This window comes from Diabrotica virgifera, chromosome 10, assembly GCF_917563875.1.
Source record: "Diabrotica virgifera virgifera chromosome 10, PGI_DIABVI_V3a".
NCBI classification, from domain to species: domain Eukaryota; kingdom Metazoa; phylum Arthropoda; class Insecta; order Coleoptera; family Chrysomelidae; genus Diabrotica; species Diabrotica virgifera.
Genome location: NC_065452.1, coordinates 143,543,635 through 143,567,396, shown reverse-complemented (window position 1 = coordinate 143,567,396; position 23,762 = coordinate 143,543,635). Strand labels below are relative to the sequence as shown.

The following is a 23,762-nucleotide window of genomic DNA, read 5'->3' as shown; positions in this document are numbered from 1 at the left end:
AAAATTTGTCCCTCTATCGATTAGTGGGGTTATTTTTAATAAAATAGTTTTCACCTCTGAGAAGGGGTGGCAACCACCCCCAGGGTAAAAGCGCACGTTGGCACCATATCAGTTTTATTTCTTGAGGTATGCTCTAACTACTCACCAAATTTCATGTAAATCGATGGAGGTTTAACAAAATAGGAGGTGAAAACATTTAATCACTGTGTTAACTTTCCCCTTTCATCCCTTATTGCTACTCCCTGCATCCACTGAGGTGTCAGCCTGAAAGGGGTCATAATTATCAACATAAAATAGACACATTTCACATTCCAAACTCCATATTACTTATGACGATGATTTCTCGCCTCTAGCTCTTAGACTATAAGTAAACTCGAAATAAATTATATGAAGAAACTAAGACTATACTGCATTCAAAACCAAGATAAGCTTGAGGTCACACCCACCGATGGATGGCACTTCGAGCTTTTCTTGGTTTTGAATGTAGTATAGAAAATTTATTTTCTTTTTTTATAGTTTAGCGTTTGACCTGGTTTGCAAAACTATAAGTAGGAAACATCTTAAAAAGGAAAAAGAATAGATATATTTTCGAAAATATTTTGCATCCTTTGGTAAAACGTATTATGTAAAATTCTAAAGGAAAACATTAAAGAGTTAGTCATATAAACCATAACAAAAGAGTGTCTCTCAGTTAATTCTCTTTTTAAAAATTGGCCTCTATACACACGAAATCACGCAAAAAGCAAGTTAACAATCATAAGGCAATATTTTTATTGTCTTTTCTAGTTATGGAGACTTTGGTACTATTAAATTTCTATCATTCTCTCGGGAGTCGGAAGTCTCCAGGGTATCTCCACCTTGAAAAAACCGATCAGCATCACATATCATATTTGCACTATTACAACATTGTCCTGTATGATCAGTTGCAGATGGTGCAGTAGACGCTGAAGCTTCATCCATTAGGATGATGGCTCCTGGTTCGGCACTAGATGTATGGCTGATTATACTAAAATCTTCTTGGTCCAAAGTAAATAGTGGATTATTCCATCGTGTTATATTGCTAGACCGGGGCGTACCTACACAGTTATCTACAATTAGTTAAAATCAAAAAACAGGAGCAGTGTAAGAGGACGACTGATCATTAAATTCCAGGACTTTTTGAATGGTATGGCAACGTCGCAACTGAGTGGTTGGCAGCATTATTTATAGTACTCCAAGGAATTGAGTTTTTTCTGGTCTCTGATTTCCAGCAAGATTTTAGTTAATATTATAGATAGATGGAATAATAAGCCAAATATAGAACTTAGATAAAATAAATGAAGCCGATTTTTTTAAATTTAGTGCTCGTAGTTTCCGCTAGGTGAACCAAAAGTGAGCAAAGACATGTAAGCAATATTTGAGATTTTACTTTTTTGTAGCATTATAATTTTCTAGCCCTTAAAACTATTGATTAGAGCTGTATTATATACAGGGTGAGTCATGAGGAACTGTACATACTCCTACCTCGTATAGAGGCCCCTATGGGGAATAACAAATGACCATTAAAAAGTGGCTGCTCCCATTGTTTAATAATATACAGGGCGAGTTTCGCATTTTGACAGAAATTTGTATTCGTCATAATTTTTGAACGGTCAGATCGATGTGTCTCTTATTTTGACCAATCGTTACACTATTACCACCTAATCAACTAATTTATTCAAACTAGAAAAAAATCAGGTCCGGCTTTAAAAAAATTAGTTCGTTTGAGTCTTAGAAAAAATTTCACCCTGTATACGCTTTTTGAAAACTCTAATATGAATTTTACAAATTAGACAAATAGGGAATTAAAATGGCATATTTATTTTTTTCCGCACACGATTACTTAATTTTTTATAAAAAAATCAAATTTGAGTATGAATTAAGTTTGGTAAAGTGAACCATAGATTAAAAAAAAATAACTTTTATTACAAAAATTAATTTTTTTTGCACAAATAAGTAATTTATGTTACCATCCAATTAACTGATTTATTCAAACTAGAGAAAAATCAGGTCCGGATTTAAAAAATTAGTTCGTTTTGGTCTTAGCAAAAATTTCACCCTGTATACGCCTTTTGAAAACTCTAATATAAATTTTACAAATAAGACAAATAGGCAATTAAAATGGCATATTCATTTTTTTCCCCACACGATTACTTAATTTTTTATTAAAAAATCAAATTTGTCAAAATCGGAATTTTAAGCTAAAAATGAAAAAAAAATGAACTCAAGGTTTAACTCGCTACAACTCTGTTCCATTTTAATATTTTTTTTTCTGAAATTTTTACAACACATACCTCTTACCATTGTGAAGACTATGAAAATTGTTGTAGACTTTCAGTCTTCTTCTTGTAAAAGTTGCAAACTTGTAAATCGCAAAAATAAGGTGGAAAAATTTAAAATTTATCAATTTGATCACTTCTATGTTAAACTATAGAGTCCAAAAGAAGTGTTATGGGTTATGGGAAGTTTTAGATCTAGACGTGTTATAGAAAAAAAAAAATGGTAAAACTTTTAATTTTAAGAAAAACGTTGTTTTTGTAAATTAATTTTTGTAAAAAAAGTAAATTTTTTTAAATCTATGCAAAAACTTTGCCAAACTTTTCATGCATAGTCAAATTTGATTTTTTAATAAAAAAGTAAGTAATCGTGTGGGGAAAAAATAAATATGCCATTATAATTGCCTATTTGTCTTATTTGTAAAATTCATATTAGAGTTTTCAAAAAAACGTATACAAGGTGAAATTTTTTCTAAGACCCAAACAAACTAATTTTTTAAATCCGGGCCTGATTTTTTTCTAGCTTGAATAAATCAGTAGATTGGGTGGTAACATAAATTAAATATTTATTCAAAAAAAATTCATTTTTGTAATAAAAGTTATTTCTTTTTAATCTATGGTTCACTTTACCAAACTTTTAATTATTCATAGTCAAATTTGATTTTTTTTTATAAAAAATTAAGTAATCGTGTGGGGAAAAAAATAAATATGCCATTTTAATTGCCTACTTGTCTAATTTGTAAAAATCGTATTAGAGTTTTCAAAAAGCGTATACAGGGTGAAATTTTTTCTAAGACCAAAACGAACTTATTTTTTAAATCAGGTCCTGATTTTTTTCTTGTTTGAATAAATCAGTTGATTTGTGGTAACATAAATTAAATATTTGTTCAAAAAAAATTAATTTTGCTAATAAAAGTTAATTTTGTTAAATCTATGGTTCACTTTACCAAACTTTTAATTCATAATCAAATTTGATTTTTTTATAAAAAATTAAGCAATCGTGTGCGGAAAAAAATAAATATGTCATTTTAATTGCCTATTTGTCTAATTTGTAAAATTCATATTAGAGTTTTCAAAAAGCTTATACAGGGTGAAATTTTTTCTAAGACCCAAACGAACTAATTTTTTTAAAGCCGGACCTGATTTTTTTCTAGTTTGAATGAATCAGTTGATTAGGTGGCAATAGTGTAACGATTGACCAAAATAAGAGACACATCGATTTGACCGTTCAAAAATTATGACGAATAAAAATTTGTGTCAAAATGCGAAACTCGCCCTGTATATTATTAAACAATGAAAGCAGACACTTTTTAATGGTTATTTGTTATTCCCCATAGGGGCCTCTATACGAGGTAGGAGTATGTACAGTTCCTCATGACTCACCCTGTATATACAATAGCACTAAAGGCCTTAGAGGCCCATGGCTTGAAAAGTTTGTTTTTTTCTCTTCATTTTCACGTTTTTTTATGTGCTGAGCTATTCTCTGGCTTGATATGTGACTTTCCTCCATTCCTTCCTGTTATTCATTTTTCATTTTTGGCCGTTTAACCCCATTCTTTTCAAATCTTTTTCGAAGTCTTGCTTCCATCTATTTTTCGGCCTTCCTCTTCCCTTTCTTGAAGCTGTAGTGTAGTTTAGTACCCTTTTTGGAGTCCTCGTGTTTGGCATCCTTTCAATGTGACCTCGCGATCTAAGTCTCTGAGCCTTTATCACTCCTATTATATTAGGTTGGTTGTATAATGGCTTTAACTCATCATTTGATCTTCTTATCCATAAACCGTCCCTTATTTTTCCTCCATATATCTTCCTCAGGATTTTCCTTTCCCAGATCTCCAGTAAATTTTGTTCATTTTTTGTCACTGTCCATGTCTCACTGCAGTATGTTACTATTGGCTGTATAGTTGTTTTGAATAGCTGTACTTTTGCCCTTCTTGATAGAAACTTGTTTTTCAACATTACATTAAGCGCATGTACACTTCTATTGCCTGCCATTATTCTAGCTTGTATTTCTTCTTTAATGATAGTTTTACGTGATTAGATTAGAGCTGTACTCAGCCGCATTATTTCTTCAGTTTTTATATCATTAACTTTGTGTGCGTGTGTTGAGTCTAGTTAGAAAAATGTGTAACACATATGCCCTGTAGCCACTTCCTTAAGTTGAAAAATGTCGAGTAATAATAAACACACAAGTAATTGATACAGCTTTATTAGTGAAAAAACCGGCAGTTAGTGGTAAGTTTGAATTATTCTTCTCAATTCATTTAAATATGTCCTTGTGGTTAATTGTCTCCACCTATTACTATGTATATTATTAATTATAGTAAAGTTTATGAGTCTCAGTCCGTTTTCATTTGAATCTAAGCTGTCTTTACCGATGTGTGAGCCCTCTTTGCGGATGGTAGGAGAAAAGATATTCTCCCTTCCGACTTTGACATTGAAGTCTCCTGCTCATATTTTAACAGGAGAAAAAAAGATATTCTTCCTACCGATTTTTGGGATTGAAGTCTCCTGCTAATCTTTTAACAAGTACAAATAAAAGTATTCTTTAAAACGTGTTGAGTTTTTCGTCGGAAGAATAAGTTAAAAGGAGTTCTAACATCACGCCTGTCCGGGTATCTCCACACACTAGTTCCAACATCATAAGCTAGTGATTTTACATTATATTATATTATACAGTGAGCACGTAAAGGTTGGAATAAATTCATTTTCTCGAGAATGGATGACTTTGGAAAAAAATCCAGAAACAGGTCAATTTTTATTTTTAAATTACGACTTTTTGGCATATACATCATACTAGTGACGTCACCCATCTGGGCGCGATGACGTCATCGATGATTTTCCTAAATAAGAATAGAAGTCGTGTGATAGCTCATTTGAAAGGTAATTCAATTCTCTATTCAGTAATATTAACATTAGCATAATTATTTACACAGGGTGTCCAAAAAAATTTTTTTTGGATTAAATTTATTGACATAAAAAGAAGATTGTATGTAATTTATTTAGTTCAAAATACATTTTACTGCTCTCAGAAAACTGAAAAAAAGGTTTATTTGAAGAATATAATCATTGCTTTTCGTTTAAATTAAATGTCCAAACTGTCACGAGGCTGGTGGGTGGCGGCTTTAATATTGAATTTAAGCAAAAAACAATATTTATTTGCCAAATAAACATTTTTTTCCTATTTTCTGATAGCAATAAGATGTAATTTGAATTAAATAAATTACACACATTCTTCTTTTCATGTAAATAAATTTAATTCAAAAAAATTTTTTAACACCCTGTATAAATAATTACGTTAATGTTTATATTACTGAATAGATAATTGAATTACCTTTCAAATGAGCTATACACGACCCCTATTCTTATTTAAAAAAATCATCGATGACGTCATCACGCCCAGATGGGTGACGTCACTAGTATGATATATATGCCAAAAAGTCGTAATTTAAAAATAAAAATTGACCTGTTTCGGGATTTTTTTCCAAAGTCATCCATTCTCGAGAAAATGAATTTATTCCAACCTTTACGTGCTCACTGTATATTATACACTAAGCACCAAAGTTAACGCACCACCTTAAAAATGGGTCATTTTTGATGTCCCGTATTTCCTAAACCTGTTGTCCGATTTTAGTGATTTTTTTAGTGTATTATAGCTTTATTCTTCAAGAATATCGTTGTAATAATATTATTGCTAAACAGGTGTCATTGTATACCGGGTGTAACAATGATAGTGTGTTTTTTCCTCAAAGTTTGGAACACCCTGTGGAATATTCTAGCGCATATAAAATATTGAAATTAAAACTCAACTGTAGCCTTAGGCTTTCTTAACATTTTGCTTTTTGATTCATTCGCCTATGTGGGATAATAAAAAAGTTAGGTACTTTAACAACTAGCCAGGATATTCATCAATACAGGGTGTTTCTAAATAAGTGCGACAAACTTTTAGGGGTAATTCTGCATGAAAAAATAATGACCGTTTGCTTTATAAACAGATGTCCACAAATGCTTCGTTTCCAAGATACGGGATGTTGAATTTTTTCTTACAAACTGACGATTTATTTATTGCTCTAAAACCGGTTGAGATATGCAAATGAAATTTGGTAGATTTTAAGAGGTAGTTATTGTGCATTTTTGAGATATAATTAAAAATTTTATATTCACCATTGGCGTGCATACGGGTATAAATATTTTAGATACATCCCGTATGCACGCCAATGGTGAATATAAAATTTTTAATTATATCTCAAAAAATGCGCAATAACTACCTCTTAAAATCTACCAAGTTTCATTTGCATATCTCAACCGGTTTTAGAGCAATAAATAAATCGTCAGTTTGTAAGAAAAAATTCAACATCCCGTATCTCGGAAACGAAGCATTTGTGGACATCTGTTTATAAAGCAAACGGTCATTATTTTTCATGCAGAATTACCCCTCTGTCGCACTTATTTAGAAACACCCTGTATTGATGAATAAAATGGCTAGTTGTTTAAGTACCTAACTTTATTATTATCCAACATAGGAGAATGAATCAAAAAGCAAAATGTTAAGAAAGGCTAAGGCTACAGTTGAGTTTTAATTTCAATATTTTATATGCGCTAGAATATTCCACAGGGTGTTCCAAATTTTGAGGAAAAAACACACTATCATTGTTACACCCGGTATACAATGACACTTACCTGTTTAGCAATAATATTATTACATCGATATTCCTGAAGAATAAACCTATAATATACTAAAAAAATCACTAAAATCGGACAACAGGTTTAGGAAATACGCGACATCAAAAATGTCCCATTTTTAAGGTGGTGCGTTAATTTTGGTGCTTAGTGTATTATGAAAAACATATATTATATTATATTATAATATATTATATTATGGAAAACATTAAAATAATGGCTACATGAGCTTACAACATTCCAAAGAACAATTCTCACGGTCGTTTCAAGAGTAGAAACGACGTTTGGAGAAGTTGTTTATGACCAGTCCTGGAACTTTTTGACCATCCCTTGTAAGGTACTATTATTATTAATCTTATTTTCTTACCTCTCGCCGTACTCACTGTAGGAGAATACATACTGAGGTTCGTAGGGCTGATTACTCCAGACATTCCCGTTATATTGGGATAACTGAATAGCTGCAAAAACATAAACTTAGTAACAAATCTTATCTACGTTAAATATCCCTGTTGTCCAAAGGAAGAATACAATCGGTTACTATGTATACAACAATGTAAATTTTATATTTTTAAAATAATAATTTGGTCGGAATTAAATAACTACAATCGATTTTGTCATACTGGATAAAGTTATATTTTTTATCAACCAGTTTTATGTAACCCATACTTCAACATCATTAGAATCCCCCGAGATCAAAAATTGCTGGTGTGCAGGTAGTAAAAGAAATAAACAGCGAGGGACACGCGCCAACTCGCAACTTTTAATCACAAACATTTTCAAATTATGTAACATGTACACCGGCCAATTCGTAACTTTTCTACTACCTGAACCTGCCAACTCAAAACCTTCTACATGTGAATTCGAAACCATGGATTAAATCTAATACCTCAGGTAGTTAGGTTAAAACGTAAGAAATAAATTTGAACAGTAACGGATTAAGCCAATACGGAGCCTATCGCAAATGTATACCTTTCATTAATGTTTATGGATAAACAAAGCTCCAATTCTATTTTACTTCAATTCATTTTAAAGCTATTTCAATAAACTAATCGTTTTCTTTTAGTTTTTTAGTAAAATGTAACTTCTAGACGAAAATTCTAAAATCGGCTATTTTTCATTTAAATTGTCAATAAATAAATAAATTGAGAAAAAATTGGTCAGATTTACATAAATTTTGTTATTCTATCCATATAGAAATTAAAACAATTACATGTAGTAGTTACACTGAGTGTCATAAAACCGTGTATTGCTACTCATTTCTTTGGGCTATTTCACGTAATATCGAGATAGAAGTCTTATTTTTATATAAGTTATTAACTGTTCTCCCTCCTAAGTGCCTTCTCTAATGAGGTTGGCGATCAATATAGTAATTTCTCTCTGTTCTGGGCTTGATGGATTAAGTCATTCCCTGTTGTGTGGGTCCAATCTCTGATGTTTCGGACGGCGTTATCTAACTGCCCCACGAACAACCTGGGCCCATTAATTCCAAGTACCTGCTGCCCCATCGCCGAGAAAGTTGGGGATTAAGTCTTAATGACCGGAAATTCCAAATTTGATTATAGTTGAAAGTAAAAAAATAAATATTTTCAGTTATTCACTTCAGTTGCAAGTATTACGGTATAGTGTCCGGTTTTGTCCGTTAGTGTTTAACTTTTAAATGGCGAATCCAACGACTATGTTTAGTCAAAGGGAAGAACTTTTATTAATAATTAATAAATATAAATATTCAAAGGCCCATGTCTCCAAAGATGAAAAAGTTAGATGGCGATGCATCAAAAAAGGGTGTCAACAAAAAGTGTACACAAAGGAAGGTGATGAAAATTACGTTATTCTTGAAAAAGCATTGGTGGAGCATAATCATGCTCCAGATATCCACGTTGACCGGCAAATTTTTAGTAATTCTACAAAGAGGAAAGCTGTAGAAGATATTATGTGAAAGACCTTTAAAGATTGTCCACAAGGAATTGAGGAAGGAAAATTTCAGCAATTTACCGCTGACGACGAAATACATTTTTTACATTCGAAGAAATATCTATGCTGCAAGACGAAAATCCACACCATCATTGCCCAAGTCACAGGAAGAAGTTCTACAAGTGTTAGTGAACTTAAATTAAAACACAAATACAGGTGAAAACTTTTTGTGTAATGTAGATTCTTTGTATGTAGATGGAACTTTTCAATACTGTTCTAAATATTTTTGTTATATTATGTTTATTATACATGGCTACAAAAATGGTTTTTATGTTCCTCTAGTATTTTGTTTGTTACCAAATAAATCACATACATTACATTAATAACAATATGTACAGATTTGAATGAATTTAAATGTCAAACCGAAGCGAATTTCATTTAACACAAAATTGGTACCGAAAAATTCAAAATTTAGGTTTGTCCTCGGAATATAAAAATCAAACTGTTATTGGAAAATATTTAAAATGGTTTTTCGGCATTCCTTATTTAAATCCAAATGATGTTGGTGACTTTTTTTCTGATGAACTTTTTAATATTATGTCAGAAAGTGAGTTTTGCAATTTTGTGATTACCTCGTTGATAATTATTTAACGGAAGATTCAACATTTCCACCTTACATGTGGGCTTCAAATTCATCATCTCATATTTACTACAAACTCATGTGAATCATTTCACTCGAAATTTAACGAATGTTTTTATAAATCATATCCTGACATATTTAAATTTACAGACATTTTGTTAAATTTTCAACCAGAAGTATATGTGAAAATTAGAACTGCACATAGATTCGAAAAAAAAACTTGATAAAACGGCAAAAAGAAAAGTTGATTTTATTGAAAATAGGCTAAATGAATATTACGTTAATCAAAACATTACTAAATTAGACGTCATTAAGTAAGTTTGCAATTATTATGCAGCTAACTTAAAATCTAAAATATAGTGTTCACTCTTACTTATTTTAATCACTAACCAGACATTAGAATTAAGCATTGTTATTGTTTAACTGTAGTTTTTGTTATTGTATAAGTTAATGCAGATTTATAAATAAACTTTATTCGATTATATTGTTATAGTTTCATTATTTAATCATTTAAAATTTTTGCTCATACTTTGGGAATTGGGTTCCTTTTTGATTACAATAAAGTAAAATAAAAACTAATATGTTCACAAAAATATTATCGAAGTACCCGTGGGGCAGTTCGTAGTCGCTTTTAATCCTATTATAAAACTGAACCCATTAAAATCTAGGTAGCGTGGGGAGTTGGTAGTCGCCCGTTTCGGAGCCAGGATTTTTTCTTTCTTCCTATACCTCTTTTACCTTCGATTTTGCCTTCTAATATTACCTGGAGCTGTTCAAATTCCCTATGGCGCATTATTACCGTTTAACTGACTTAATTTATGGTTTTATAAGCAACAATTAAGTATATCAAGATTTATAAAACCTTGCTTAAATTGTTTTACATGCACTACAATGCGGATATCTTAAATTTTGCGGATATCTTCTTACTGGTACTGGTAGACAAAAAATAGCAAAAATGTGCATTTTTGACATCAAATTGTTGATAATCAACATAAGTTTTTGTCACTACTAAAAAAAAAAGGAAAAAAAATTAACGACGGTATAACAGGTTGCCTTGCAACCAGATGCAGAACAGTACCATAAATGTTTTCCACTTTTTAGCACTTTCTGTAAGTGAAATTTAAAATTATTTACCACCAATAACTTACACCCACGTTCACTCATTATGAAATCTGTTACAAGAATTTCAGCCATTTTCAGAAGATTTATTTTTATTTTCTCTAGTAACTCTTCCAAGAGAATACATAAATGATGAATACCTTTTACACCACCTTCAAAGAGGGTAATTTATACAGGTACATACCTGGAATACCGGTATTAGATTATCAACATTACTTAAAAAATGAAAGTTACAAATTCACCGGTAGTTAGTGGGTTATCGAAAAACTACCTGCCCCCAGAGTTGCCAGTTGGCCTGTAATTAGGATGAGGGATTAAAATAGTTACGAATTCACCGGGACCCAAACTGAGAAATCAATCAACAGAACGTTGAAATCCTCTCTGCTAGATTAGATAAAATCGATATATTCTCCATATACAACCACCAAACCAATAGTTTGATGATTTTTTTTATAATGGAAACAATCAAGTATGGTGCAGTGATTGTATTTTTATTTTCTGAAGGTTTAAAAGCAAAGGAAATTTATGAAAGTATGTTGAAAGTGTATAAGACTCTTCGCCTTCACAAAAAGATGGGTTGCTGAATTTAAACGTGGTCGTACAAGCCTTGAAGATGATCCTCGTCAAGGACGTTCAAAAACAGCAACAACACCAGAAATCGTAGAAAATTACAGGATATGGTATAGGAAAGTCGTCGAGTGACTGAAAGAGATTTGATAGAAGCCCTAGGCATCTCATTGGGCAGATTAAGCAATATTCTGTCTGAAGTATTAGGTTTCAAAACGTTGAGTTTACAAAGGGTGCCGCATTCGCAATTAGAGACGCATCGAACGAAGAACAAATGATCAAACAGATGACCGAAATAGTTCAAAATGTAAAGGATAGACACTTAAAGGCAGATAAATTAACCAAGAAGAAATCATGGATGACAGATGAGATCCTGAAACTAATGGACTAAAGAAGAAATGCCCAAAAAGGCCCCGACACATACAAAACAATCAATATATCAATAAGAAGGAAAATTAGAGAAGCGAAAGAAAAAGAAGCAATGGAGAGATGCCAAGAAATTGAGATTCTACAATCAAAGTACGATAGTCACAATGTACATAGGAAAGTTAAAGAACTCACAGGTGGACTAAGACGGAGACAGGGAGGAAATCTAACTGATTCTGACGGAAACATCATCTTAGATAAACAGAGTAAAATTAGAACGTGGAAAGAATATCTAGAAAAACTGTTTGAAGACCAAAGAGATAACACCTTTGAGCTAGAAGAAGAGGTAAATGATGGACCAAGAATATTACAGCAGGAAGTTTATTCTGCCATAACACAGCTAAAGGATGGCAAAGCAGCAGGTCCCGATAATATACAAGCAAAACTACTCAAACTAATGAACAACGAATCAATAGCAATAATCACAAAGATATTCAACAACATATACAACTCTGGACAAATACCAACAGAATGGCTGAAGTCTGAGTTTATTGCACTTCCAAAAAAACCAGGAGCCAAAAAGTGCGAAGAATACCGTACGATAAGCCTGATGAGTCATCTCCTAAAATTGTTCCTAAAGGTAATCCATACGAGAATTTACAAGCTATGTGAAAGTCAAATTTCGCCCAACCAGTTCGGGTTCATAAATGCTGTTGGTACGAGAGAGGCTTTGTTTTCAATACAAGTCTTATTCCAGAGATGCAGAGACGTAAACTGCGACGTATACGCATGTCTGATTGATTACGAGAAGGCGTTTGATCAAGTACAACACGCCAAGATGATGCAAATACTAAAAGAAGCAGGAATTAAGAACCAAGATCTGAAAATAATTAGAAACCTTTACTGGAATCAGACTGCAAACCTCAGAGTTGACGGTGAGCTCACCGAATATGTCAAAATCATGCGTGGAGTGAGGCAAGGCTGCATTTTGTCCCCCCTAATTTTCAATCTTTACTCTGAAAGAATATTTATCGAAGCTTTGCACGAAACTGAAAAAGGTATTCTACTAAACGGGTACCGGCTAAATAATATCAGGTATGCAGATGACACCATAGTATTTGCGGACAACCTAGAAGACCTACAAGTACTCATGGACAAAATCACGTATTACAGTCAGCAATATGGACTCAATATAAACGTAAAGAAAACAAAGCTTATGATCGTCAGCAAGAAAAAGATAACAGAAGGTCAACTCTGTATCAACCAAACCCCTGTAGAAAGAGTGAGGCACTACAACTACCTCGGCACCATAATAAATGAAGAATGGACCAATAACCAAGAAATAAGAGCGCGCATCGGAAAAGCTAGATCAATCTTCAACCGTATGGGGGCGTTTTTCAAGAGCCACAACCTTTCTCTTGGTATAAAAGTAAGAATGCTGAGATGTTACGTCTTCTCTGTCCTTTTTTATGGTGTTAAATCATGGACCTTGAACGAGGATATGTGCCGAAAGTTGGAAGCATTTGAGATGTGGCTATATCGGAGAATTCTTAAAATCCCATGGACTGATCGGGTCACAAATGAGGAGGTTCTTAGAAGAATGGGGAAGAACCGAGAAATACTAACCACCATCAAATCTCGAAAGTTGGAATACTTTGGACACATTATGCGAAATGAATCCAGATATGCCCTCCTACAAGCCATCCTGCAAGGAAAAATATTTGGAAAGCGAGGTCCAGGAAGAAGAAGAACATCCTGGTTAAAAAACCTCAGAACCTGGTTCAATACAACACCTGTGCAGCTTTTCCGCGTTGCTGCAGATAAGGTGAAGATTGCCATGATGATCGCCAACATTCGTCACGGATAGGCACATCAAGAAGAAGAAGAAGAAGAAGAAGAAGCCGCATTCGCTAACAATGGAACAAAAACACATTCGAATACGACTTTTCCAGCAACATTTAGAGTGTTTTAGAAAGGATCAAGATAGGTAGCGGGTAGGAACTACTTTAGAGTCCTTTGGATTCTATTGGATAGTCCTATCAGGGAAAGTGAATCAATCCCTGCCGTCCGCAGATTCCAGGAGCTTCTTGACCCGGGAAGCTAGCACCTGCTAAGGGTCCCTTGTCCAGGGTTACGGATGAAGTCCAGAACGGCATCCAAGGCGACGAAGACTACTTTTTGGTACGGCGAAGGTGGCGGAGCTGGCAACCCTTGATTTTAGGGATGGTATAAGATCAGGGTAGGTGGGACTCTCTAGCTGTAGTGGAAGCAACTCGCATAGGAGAAGGATACTCCGATGTAAAATCCCTGGCCCTCCAGGTTGGGGGTTAAGGCACCGAGCTAACTCCTCGGTACTTATAAAACACGTACAATGTTAAAAAGCCTAACCAAAGCCTCGGAGCACAAGATTGGAAACACAGTAGACGAAAACTGCAAAGAAAACGGTTAATGAATTTTTGTACATGGAATGTGCAAGGTATCTCCCGAAAAACACCAGAAGTCATGTCAGAACTCAAAAATGCAGAGATAGATATCGCGGTGCTTACGGAAACTAAAAAGAAGGGTAGTGGTTCCGAAAAGTGGGGTCACTATGACATGTTCTATAGTGGAGTAACTAAAGACCAAAGAGCACAACAAGGAGTTGCTATTGTTATTCGCAAAACTTTAAGAAGATATATTACCTCTTGGGAAGCAATTAATCAGAGGTTTATAAAAATGAACATCACGATAAAAGGAAGCAGAATAGCCATACTAGGAGTATATGGCATTAATGAGGACGCATTGATCAACAATAAAGATGAATTCTTCGAACAACTGAACGATGAAATTATAAAAGTAGGAACATCTAGAGAGATCATACTTCTAGGAGACTTCAATAGCAGAGTTGGACGGGAATTTAACAACAAAGTGGTAGGAGCACACGGTGAAAATACCAGAAACGATAATGGAACCAGATTAATATCAACATGCACACAAAATAACTTAAAAATATTAAATGGATTTTATCCACACCGTGATATACATAAGTACACCTGGATACAACAGACCAGAAATCTGAAATCTATAATAGATTATAGCGTTGTAAGACAGAGAACTACAATTAAAATACAAGATGTGCGAGTAGCCAGAGGGCCATCATGTGGCACCGATCATCATCTGCTAAAAGTTAAAGCAGTACTCCCAAACAGATATGAAAAAGAAAAAGAGCACATCGAATCAAATCAGTTAATAAAACAAGTACGGTACAATCTATGCAGTCTAAACCATGAGAGTGTAAAGCTATTGTATAAAAAACGTTTAGATGAAAAATTAGAAAGTGGTAATTTTGAAAATACCGAAGAACACTACGAACACATCAAAAAGTCCATTCATTTGGCAGCAGAAGAAGCACTGGGGAAATGTGACGAAAACCATAAAGGAATAAAACCGTACTGGTGGGATGAAGAAGTAGAAAAGGAAATTACAGATAAACGTCGGAAATACCAAACGTTCCTATCAACAAAAACAGACAACGATAAAATAATTTACAAAGAAGCCCAAGCCAAAGTAAGAAAGAAGATAACTCAAAAAAAGAACGAATCGTGGGAAAAGAACTGCCAAAAAATCAATACTTACATAGGAGGTAGAAGAAGCACAGAGAGTTGGAGATTAATTAAAAATATGAGAACTAATAAGAAAAAAGACGTTATATCACCAATAACAACGGAAAAATGGGAAGAATATTTCAAAAAATTACTAACAGAACAAAGACCAGAATTTGTTAACATAGAAGACAACATGATAGGTATACATATAAATTCATCACCATTACAAATAAGTAAATCAGAGATGGAAGAAATAACCAAATCCCTGAAAAATGGAAAATCCCCTGGTCCTGGTGACATCCCTGCAGAATTAGTAAAAGCCGGCACAGACAAACTCCAAGAACAGCTAAGAAAACTTTTCCAAGATTGCTTAAATGGTGCCGAATTACCAAAAGAATGGAAATTATCTATCATGTCAACAATCCACAAAAAGGGCAGCAAGGATCAATGTGAAAATTACAGAGGAATTGCGGTAAACAGCACAATAAGTAGGATGTATGGGAAACTTATTAAGAATAAAATAGAAAATGACTATAGAGATTACGAATCAGAGGAGCAAGCTGGCTTTAGAGCTGGGCGGTCCACAGTAGACCACCTGTACTCTATTACGCAAGTTATTGAGAAAAAAACAGCCGTCAATAAAGAAGTTCACCTGGTATACGTAGACTTACAAAAAGCATATGACAGTGTGCCCCTCAGCAAACTATGGTCAACCCTTTATCAAACCAACATTAAACATGGTCTTATCAAAGCAGTCCAAAGTCTGTATAATGGAACTACTGCAAAAATTAAAACTGGATCAAGGATGTCTGAGGGATTTAAGATCACGAAAGGATTGAAACAGGGTTGTTGTATTTCGCCTACCCTTTTTAAAATTTATCTGGAACAAGCACTCAAGCTGTGGAAAAGAAAATGTAATGGCATGGGAATCCCTCTCAATGACGACACAACACTATACACTCTATGTTTCGCTGATGACCAAATTCTGATTGCTCAAGATCATGACGACTTAAGTTACATGACGCGGAAGCTAATAGAAGAATATAACAAATGGGGTCTCGAAGTCAACATTAAGAAAACTGAAGCCATGTGTATTGGAGGAACAAAACAGTCCATTACATTAGACGATGGGGTAGAAATTAAACACTGCGATGAATACAAGTACCTGGGCATGAAGATAACTCAAGATGGAACACTCGATGCTGCTATAAAAGACAGAAACATGCAGGGTAGAAAAGCCATATCCATGATGAACGGCATTCTGTGGGACCAGACAATATCTAAAGCGAACAAACAGCTCATATACAATAGCATACTTAAAAGTATAATCACATATGGCAGTGAAGTTTGGCCACTGAAACAAAGAGCGCAGAAAATGTTACTAGTAACAGAAATGGACTTCTGGAGAAGAGCAGCAGGCAAATCAAGAAGAGATCGGATACCGAACGAGAGAATACGAGAAATGATGGGAGTAACACATACAATACTTGATGACATAAAAACAAAACAATTGGTATGGTACGGCCATGTACAGAGAATGCCAGATGACAGGATCCCTAAACAGATTTTGGCATGGACACCACAAGGGAGAAGAAAAAGAGGAAGGCCGAGAAGAAGCTGGAGGGAGGGAATTGAAAAAGAACTAGAGGAAAGAGAAATCCCTCCAGGTCTATGGTTAAACAGAGAAGAATGGCGGTTAGGAGTCGGAAGGCGTCGGAGAACGCTGTAAACCGATAGTAGTAGTAGTAGTAGAAAGGATCAAGTAAATTTTGTGCGCTGATTCATCACTGTGTATGAGACGTTGGTCTATCACCATGATCTTTAATCAAAACAAGACACTAAGAGTGGTGTGAACCTGGTTCTTCGGCTGCAAAACGAGTTCGTGTCCAGCAATCAACCAAGAAGATATTAGCATCAGTTTTTTGGGATGCGAGTGGAATTTTGTTTGTGGATTACTAGCACACTGGTAAAACAATAAATTCTGGATATTATAGTAGGTAACCTTTTAGACCAACTAAAGGAAGCAATTCGTAAAAAAAGACCCGATTTGCAGAAGAAACAATCCTTTTTCACCAGGACAATGAACCGTGCCATATGAGCATTTTAACAATGGCTAAAATCCATGAATTAAAGTTCCAATTGTTGGAGCATCCAGCGTATACATCAGATTTGGCCCCTAGCGACTTCCATCTGCTTCAATACCTAAAGAAATGCATGTGTGGAAAGCGTTTTTCATCAAATAATGAGGTCAGAACAGCTGTGGAAACGTATTTTGCAGCCCTTCATTTAGGGATCGAATTTATATATTGGAATATCTTTGGAAGAAGTGTATTGATGTTCTAGTCTAAGAGCTAGAGCCGAAAAATCATCGTCATAAGTAATATGGAGTTTGAGATGTGAAATGTGTCTATTGTATATTGATAATTATGACCCCTTTCAGGCTGACACCTCAGTGGATACAGGAAGTAGCAATAAGGGATGAAAGGGGAAAGTTAGTGTAGTCTTTAAAGGTTTTCACCTCCTATTTTGTTAAACCTCCATCGATTTGCATGAAAATTGGTGACTAGTTAGAACATACCTCAGGAAATAAAAATGATTTGGTGCTAACTTACACTTTTACCCTGGGGTGGATACCACCCCTTCTCGGGGGTGAAAACGATTGTATTAAAAATAACCCCACAAATCGATAGAGGGACAAATTATAAGTAAAATTTGTTATATCATGTTATTAAAATAAATCAATACTTTTTGAGTTATTAAAGATCAAAGATTTATCTATTTAAGTGCACATGCGTGAAGTTACGGATGATAAAAAGAAAATATTAATTAATTGTATGTTACTAAAATATTATTTTTATATTATTTCGATATTATAAATTTAACAAAAGTGCATTCGAATATGTCAAATGTACCCATTATTGAACACCCCCAGTTTCTGGACATATTCAGTTTATAATGAAAAAAAAATTCAATTAAATATCGAAATAATATAAAAATAATATTTTACTAACATACAATTAATTAATATGTACTTTTTATCATCTGTAACTTCGCGCATATGCTCTTAAATAGACAAATCTTTGATCTTTAATAACTCAAAAAGTATTGATTTATTTTAATAACATGATATAACAAATTTTACTTAAAATTTGTCCCTCTATCGATTTGTGGGGTTATTTTTAATAAAATAGTTTTCACCCGCGGGAAGGGGTGGTATTCACCACCAGGATAAAAGTGCAAGTGGCACCAAATCAGTTTTGTTTCTTGAGGTATGCTCTAACTAGTCACCAATTTTCATGCAAATCGATGGGGGTTTAACAAAATAGGAGGTGAAAACCTTTAATGACTGCACTAACTTTCCCCTTTCATCCCTTATTGCTACTTCCTGTATCCACCGAGGTGTCAGCCTGAAAGGGATCATAATTGTCAATATACAATGGACACATTTCACAGGAAAAACTCCATATTACTTATGAAGATGATTTTTCGGCTCTACCTCTCCGTCTATTCAGGGAGACTATACTGAATAATAAAGTGTATTTCAAACCATAAAATTGTGTTTTTCTTATCAAATCGCAAAAGTTATTGAACAGCCTAGTATATTTTTTAATATGCCCTTTGTGTTTTAGTAGATTGGGTGGGGAAATTAAGAACCTATACAAAAAATATTTAAGTTAAAGTGATTTTCGGTAATTTACATGTTTGGTAAAACCCTTTAGAATGAATAAAGAAGTATCTAATAGTGGCACTCTTCCTGAAGACAACAGTATTTAATACCAACATGTCCCGGCTGCCCATGGAAATGATTGAAAGAGTATTCCCGACTAGGAGAATATGGACTACTGGTCGGGACTGAATTTCTTTGTGATGGTGATTTCCGCATGTCATGGCTCCCAGGGCTAAGCGGTGGTGAAGAGTTTATTTCTGGTACCTCGTCCGCTGGCGAAGCCTCACTACAGGGCGGCGTTATGCTGGCTGGTGGAGAGTTGGTTCCGCTCATGTTGACATCACACGTTGATCGGATGATGGCCACTGGTCTAGCCATTGGAGGTAGCGGAGGGGGCGGTAGCATTGTGGATGGAAAATACTGGGGTTTAGGACTTCGAGATAGACTTGACTGCATCTGAAAATAAATATAAAATACAAGTAAGTACAGGTTGTAATGATTCAAATATATTATAAGTTTTAATTCACATATTTCAATTCCCATTCATTGTTTTTCTTCGTCTTTTAATGTTTAACCCGGTCCAGTCGCGAATGTTTTTCAGCCAGGGTATTTATCGTCTACCAGGAACCTTGTTTCCTTCGATTTTACCTTTCATAATCAGCTGCTACAACTTCTAAGTAGGTGTCCCAAATATACTGTATTTCTCCTTTTAATGGTGGTCAAAAGTTCTCTGTCTCTTCCTATTATATGCAACAAGATCGGTCCATGGTATTTTCAAAATTCTCCTAAGAAGCCGCATCTCAAAAGCTTCCAGCTTTCTCCTTAAGTCAACATTAACAGTCCAAGATTCGGCACCATAAAGAAGAATAGAGGATATTGCAGATTGAGTGTTTGGTTATTCATAAATTTCCTCATCTTCAAAAAGGCTGCTCTTGATTGTTCTGTTCTTGATCGAATTTCTGATTTCGGATTTAGATCTTCAGTAATCCAGACTCCTAAGTATTTCATTTTGTCTACTTGTTCAATATCTTCATTTTTTATCTGGATCCTTGTTATGACTTTACCCCGCTTACTAATAATAATCATCCCATTCAGTAGGATATAAGGTTTTAATATGCGCCTTACAAATATTTGAAAGGTATGTCTGTTATTATAAATTATTATTAATGTTTGTTTGTTATAAACATTTCAATTGGAAAAGACTGCAAGACTTGTACACACTTCTGAATAGGTCAAAACGGCAAACAGGTGTATGTTTTCAAAAAACTAGTCTTCCTCAGCTGATCTGCTGTTCACGTGGGCTCAAAATGGTCTGACTCAGCCATGTTGCCTTGATAAATTAATAAAAGAATTTAGATGTGATTCTATTCACTGTAAAGGGTTATTACCCTATATCTGTGGCTTTTGCCCAGTATTCATGTTTTTTGTTGTGTTGTTAAGCAATTGCTCTTCTATGAAGGTATTTTAAGAGGTCGAAGCTCTGATGATGGCACGTTATGTGCTGAAAGTACTTAGCTGATATAAAATATATTTTTTTACACACTATCAAAAGTTTTTTGAAAACATACACCTGTTTGCCGTTTTGACATAAACATTTCAATTCAAGAGTTTTGTTTTGCGGGAAAAGATCATCCATGCGTGAGAATTGAATTCATTACCAATTGGGCTTGTGAACAGACCGGTAGTCTGGAGTGTCACGTGTCACCAGGCACTGGGGTTGTCCCTCCAGTATCATGAATTTCCAGTTTAGCCTATTAAAAGTTAAGAAAAAATGTTTGTTTTCGAGTGAAAGTATAAGTATTTTTGTATTCTTTATTGTCTACTATGGTTTCCTTTTCCACCTGACTATTTATGGGAGTGAAGGTGAGGCAGTCCATAATTTATCAATTTAAGGGATTCAATCCTCAAGCAGGAGGTACAAATTGGTAGTATGAATGAATTATACACCTTTTTCTTTCAAATAAATAATAATTCTGTCGTAAAACGAAAAGTAGAGACGTCTTATATTTCAATTGATTCAGAGAGTGCCATAAACACCCTACTCGGTTTCAAGCTCCTAAGCTATCATCATCAGAGAGTGTATATATGACTTTCTCTGAATGAACTAAAACAAATCCGACTGCTAGTACCGAATTACAACAAAATAACACGATACGGGTGCCGTGGCGGCATCCTATAATTTGGAAACCATACACATGCTGAGGCAAGGAAGACTAGGGCAGATCTATGAATTGAATCTCACTTCCTGCCTGCTCAGCGTGGCAAAAATTCCAACGAAAACTTTCTCCTCTAGTCTTCTTTGCCTCAATAAGGCGTTACCAGAAACTTCTCAATAAAAGTTTTATTTTAATATTATTTTTAATTTTATTGAAGTAAACCTTTCGATTGTCTTTTTCTCTCAGTTTATAGAAATGAAGATGTTTTTCAATAAGTATACATATTATGCTAGTTTACCGAAAGTGGCCCATGCCAGTTGTGTTCTTCTATTAATTTCAGTATCTTGGTTTGGTTCTCCCAGTTTGATGACATGGCCCAATGCCCAGATATACATAATGTTCAATATTTTCTATGGTATTAAGATGATAATAACCATATTATGGTTTTCTATGCTATAAAGATAAACTCTAAAAACTTACCTGTGAGTTTTGGTTATTATCTGTTTCTTGGCATACAAATGTAACAAAATCGGACAAAGTGTCGTGCCCATTTTCTGGATATTTAACTTGGTTTTGATGAGGGTGTGATTCGGGACTGTGTTGGTAAAACAAGGTACTTGGACTTGCTTGAGAACTGGAAGAAACTAACGTAGTATTTTGAGGCATTGCTAAAAATAAAAATTAACATTTCATTATTTATAGATCATAATTAAGACATGTTTGTTATATAATCCCGTTTTTCTGTACCCCTCGCCCCTACCTAAACGTTACGTAACACTCCAGTTGATTTTTTTTTCAAGCAACCTACAACTAATAATTATATTACGAAAAGTACAGGAAAGTACTCCATTCGACACCATAGAACTTTGGGCAATAGAGAGAGCTATGAACAACTGCAGGATAGATTCCCGATACAGAATGCTCATGCATAATATTTACAAGAAACCTACTACGAAAATACAAATAGATGAGAAAACCAAAGCTATGTTAATCATTAGAGGAGTTCGCCAGGTAGACGTTATCTCACCAAAGCAATTCACACTGAGACTGGAAAACGTGTTCAAAGACATTAACTGGGCAGATAAAGGAATAAATGTTAATGGAAGAAAACTGAGTCATTTGAGATATGCTGACAACATTATAATATTATCTACAAGTTTCGAAGAATTACAGACTATGATGACACAAGTATTTCAAACTTCGGAAAAAGTAGATAGGTCTAATGTGAGCTCCACACTCTCGCCGAAGTCGATCGAGGTTCAACAAGTACGAGAGTGTAGACGGCCACCTTGTGCAACTTTGACTCGCTTCGTTCTACTTCCGTTCTCTGTCGGTCTGGCGTGTCCGAGTCAAAGGGATCTTTGTCGGTATCGCACCGCTTGAATGTGTTCCTCGCGAAGTAGAACGAGTGTGTAGAGGGGTACTTCGGACTTCGGTCAACTTTGGCGAAGTAACTTCGCCGACAGTGTGGAGCCCGCTTTAAGATGAACTTGGAAAAAACAAAAATAATGACGAATACACCGAACAGAAAAATAACATTGAGCGACAAAAATTTAGAGACAGTAAGCAGTAAGCGAATACATCTACCTGGGACAGATAATGAAAGTTAACAAAGAAAATCAAACTGTCGAAATTATCAGAAGAATAAGGTTATCGTGGATAGGATTTGGAAAACTATGTTGAATCTTTCTTCTTTTTCAGGTGCCATCTCCGCTACGGAGGTTGGCAATCATGATAGCTATTTTAATTTTTGAGGCAGTAGCTCTAAATAGTTGTTTTGAGCTGCATCCAAACCATTCTCTCAGGTTCTTTAGCCATGAAATTCATCTTCTGCCGATGCTTCTTCTGCCATCTATCTTTCCCTGCATTATGAGTCGCAGGATGCCATACGTCTCGCCCTGCATCACATGTCCGAGATACTGTAGTTTTCTTTCTTTAATTGTAAGTTCAACTTCCTTCTCTTTAACTATTCTTCTCAGTACATCATTGTTCGTAACTCTATTTACCCAGGAAACCCTCATAATTCTTGTATAGGTCCACATTTCAAAGGCGTTAAGTCGTCTCATTGTCTCTACATTTAACGTCCATGATTCCAGTCCATAGTATAGTACACTATATACGTACACTATAGTACACTATATACGTATAACATTTTGTTAGGCGTACTTTAAGGCAAGCCGCACACCAAAGAAACATGAAACATGAAACTTAAAACACGTTTCATGAAAATAAAACACAGGTAAACAAATCTTGAAGTCCGCCTACCAATGAAACGAATGTGATTCATGCTCATAAAACATTTTTATTTTCGGAGAGTTTCATAAATGGCCGGACGTCTATTTGTTTAGCAGTGTTTTATTTCCATGAAACGTGATTTACGTTTCATGTTTCTTTGATATACGGCCTAAGCCAAGCCGCACACCAAAGAAACATGAAACGAAAAACATGAAACATGAAACGAAAAACATGTTTCATGAAAAGAAAACACTGCTAAAAAAATCTCAAAGTCCGCCTACTAATGAAACGAGTGTGATTCATGCTCATGACACATTTTTATTTTCGGAGAGTCTCATAAATGGCCGGATATATATTTGTTTAGCAGTGGTTTATTTCCATGAAACGTAATTTACGTTTCATGTTTCTTTGATGTGCGGCCGGGCTTAGAGCTAATTGTGGTATTATAATATCACCCTGTACAAAATATGTTTAAAACTCATTCAAAGTCATTAATCCATGTAGTATCTGTTCTTGTATCAATAACCGCAAGTAACATTGAATTGT

The 23,762-nt window shown here is 34.6% G+C and overlaps 1 protein-coding gene across 4 annotated transcripts in view; it reads right to left on the bottom strand.

Moving 5' to 3' along the window:
• Window positions 1–323: 323 nt before the first annotated feature.
• Window positions 324–23,762, bottom strand: part of LOC114340735 (nuclear factor 1 X-type) — a 123,685-nt gene continuing 100,246 nt past the window's right edge. The window contains exons 6-9 of one of the 4 annotated variants that reach the window (XM_050663180.1): window positions 21,462–21,649; window positions 18,940–19,281; window positions 7,339–7,429; window positions 324–1,076 (exon numbers count right to left, since the gene is read on the bottom strand). In XM_050663180.1, coding sequence (XP_050519137.1) covers window positions 787–1,076; window positions 7,339–7,429; window positions 18,940–19,281; window positions 21,462–21,649 — 911 coding nt within the window. In that variant the 3' untranslated portion in view covers window positions 324–786. Of the gene's footprint in view, window positions 1,077–7,338; window positions 7,430–18,935; window positions 19,282–21,461; window positions 21,650–23,762 lie in introns of all 4 variants that reach the window. The other 3 variants (XM_050663181.1, XM_050663179.1, XM_050663182.1) reach the window with 3 other exon arrangements.